General features: G+C 50.2%; 1 protein-coding gene across 1 annotated transcript; it reads right to left on the bottom strand.

Moving 5' to 3' along the window:
• Nucleotides 1-436: 436 nt before the first annotated feature.
• On the bottom strand, nt 437-838 carry LOC135400656 (achaete-scute homolog 2-like). The gene has a single exon (XM_064632486.1). It carries the CDS (start codon nt 836-838, stop codon nt 437-439), a length of 402 nt encoding a protein of 133 aa, XP_064488556.1.
• Nucleotides 839-1,190: the final 352 nt, after the last annotated feature.

Below are 1,190 nucleotides of genomic sequence, written 5' to 3'. Positions count from 1 at the left end.
GCACACCGACCGATTCAGCAATAGTGCCCGTAGAAAAAAAAAAAAAAAAAAAAACGGGCTCTACAAAGTCTTAATGAAGGCGTCACAACTGAACAGCCATCGCATAAGAGGGTCACGTGCCTCTACTTCAGTAACTGGAGGAGATTTACAGGTAAGGTGTGTCAGGTTATAGTGTACTTGTACTGCAGAAACGACCTTTTTACACTACGTTTTTTATGACACGCGTCTAGCTCAGAACTGCACACGTTTTCAACTTGAACTGTGTCCGAACCATGCAGACACAAATGGTGTTTCGGATGCCGGGAGCACTATATCGGGGAAATATATCGGCAAAAACCCCATTCACCATATTAGCAACCATCACTCCTCAAATGGCAAGTTGAGGGATCGTATCTACTGAATTGAATTTCACAGCTACAGTGACTTACCTGGTTCCTCAAAACCAGCTGTATAACTCCAATAGATTCTCTTGCTGAGCATCGGAACTGTTGGTGGTCGTCACGGAAGCGGTGCTGCTACTGCTTCCGCAGTCATTTTTCCTGCCCTCGCACGGCGTGTCTTGATCCTTCGTCTTGCAGACGGGGACCTGACCGCCAGCAGCAATCAACAGTTCTTGCAGTTCCTGGATGTACTCCACCGCGGAGCGAAGCGTCTCTACCTTGCTCAACTTTTTGTTGCCGCCGCAGGGCACGTGCTGTCGAAGAGTGTTGAAGCCGTGGTTGACGAGTCGAACCCGGTTCCTTTCTCGTTCGTTCCTTCGGGCCACAGAATCCTTGCCTCCTCCCCGGGAGGCGACGTTCACCTGGAGTGGAAGAAGGGAACCGGACGAGAGGGGCATCGCGCTCGGGGGTTTACCGGTCACTGGTGGTGGTGGGTTGTTCCGTGGCGGTATACGGCGGTGTACTACTACGAGTACGAGTCTCCCCCCCCTAGAGAGAGTGAGAGAGAAAGGGGAGAGGGGGAGACCTCCCTACAACGAACTTTCCAACAGAGGAGGGGAATCCACCCGCTGGGATGGGGAGCGTGTTTACTTTGTGCACGGCCCGCGAAAAAACCAGTCATTGCCGAGTTTGCTAGTCAAGAAATAACGTTGTGACAATGTTCACATTTTTCGAATGCCGAAGCGAATAATTTCGTGTTCGTTTCGAATTCAACAACAACAACAACAATGTTATTTCAATTACGGTGAT

Source organism: Ornithodoros turicata, chromosome 7, assembly GCF_037126465.1.
Source record: "Ornithodoros turicata isolate Travis chromosome 7, ASM3712646v1, whole genome shotgun sequence".
NCBI classification, from domain to species: Eukaryota; Metazoa; Arthropoda; class Arachnida; order Ixodida; family Argasidae; genus Ornithodoros; species Ornithodoros turicata.
The sequence above is the reverse complement of the archived record's forward strand: the minus strand, read 5'-3'. Positions and strand labels throughout refer to the sequence as shown.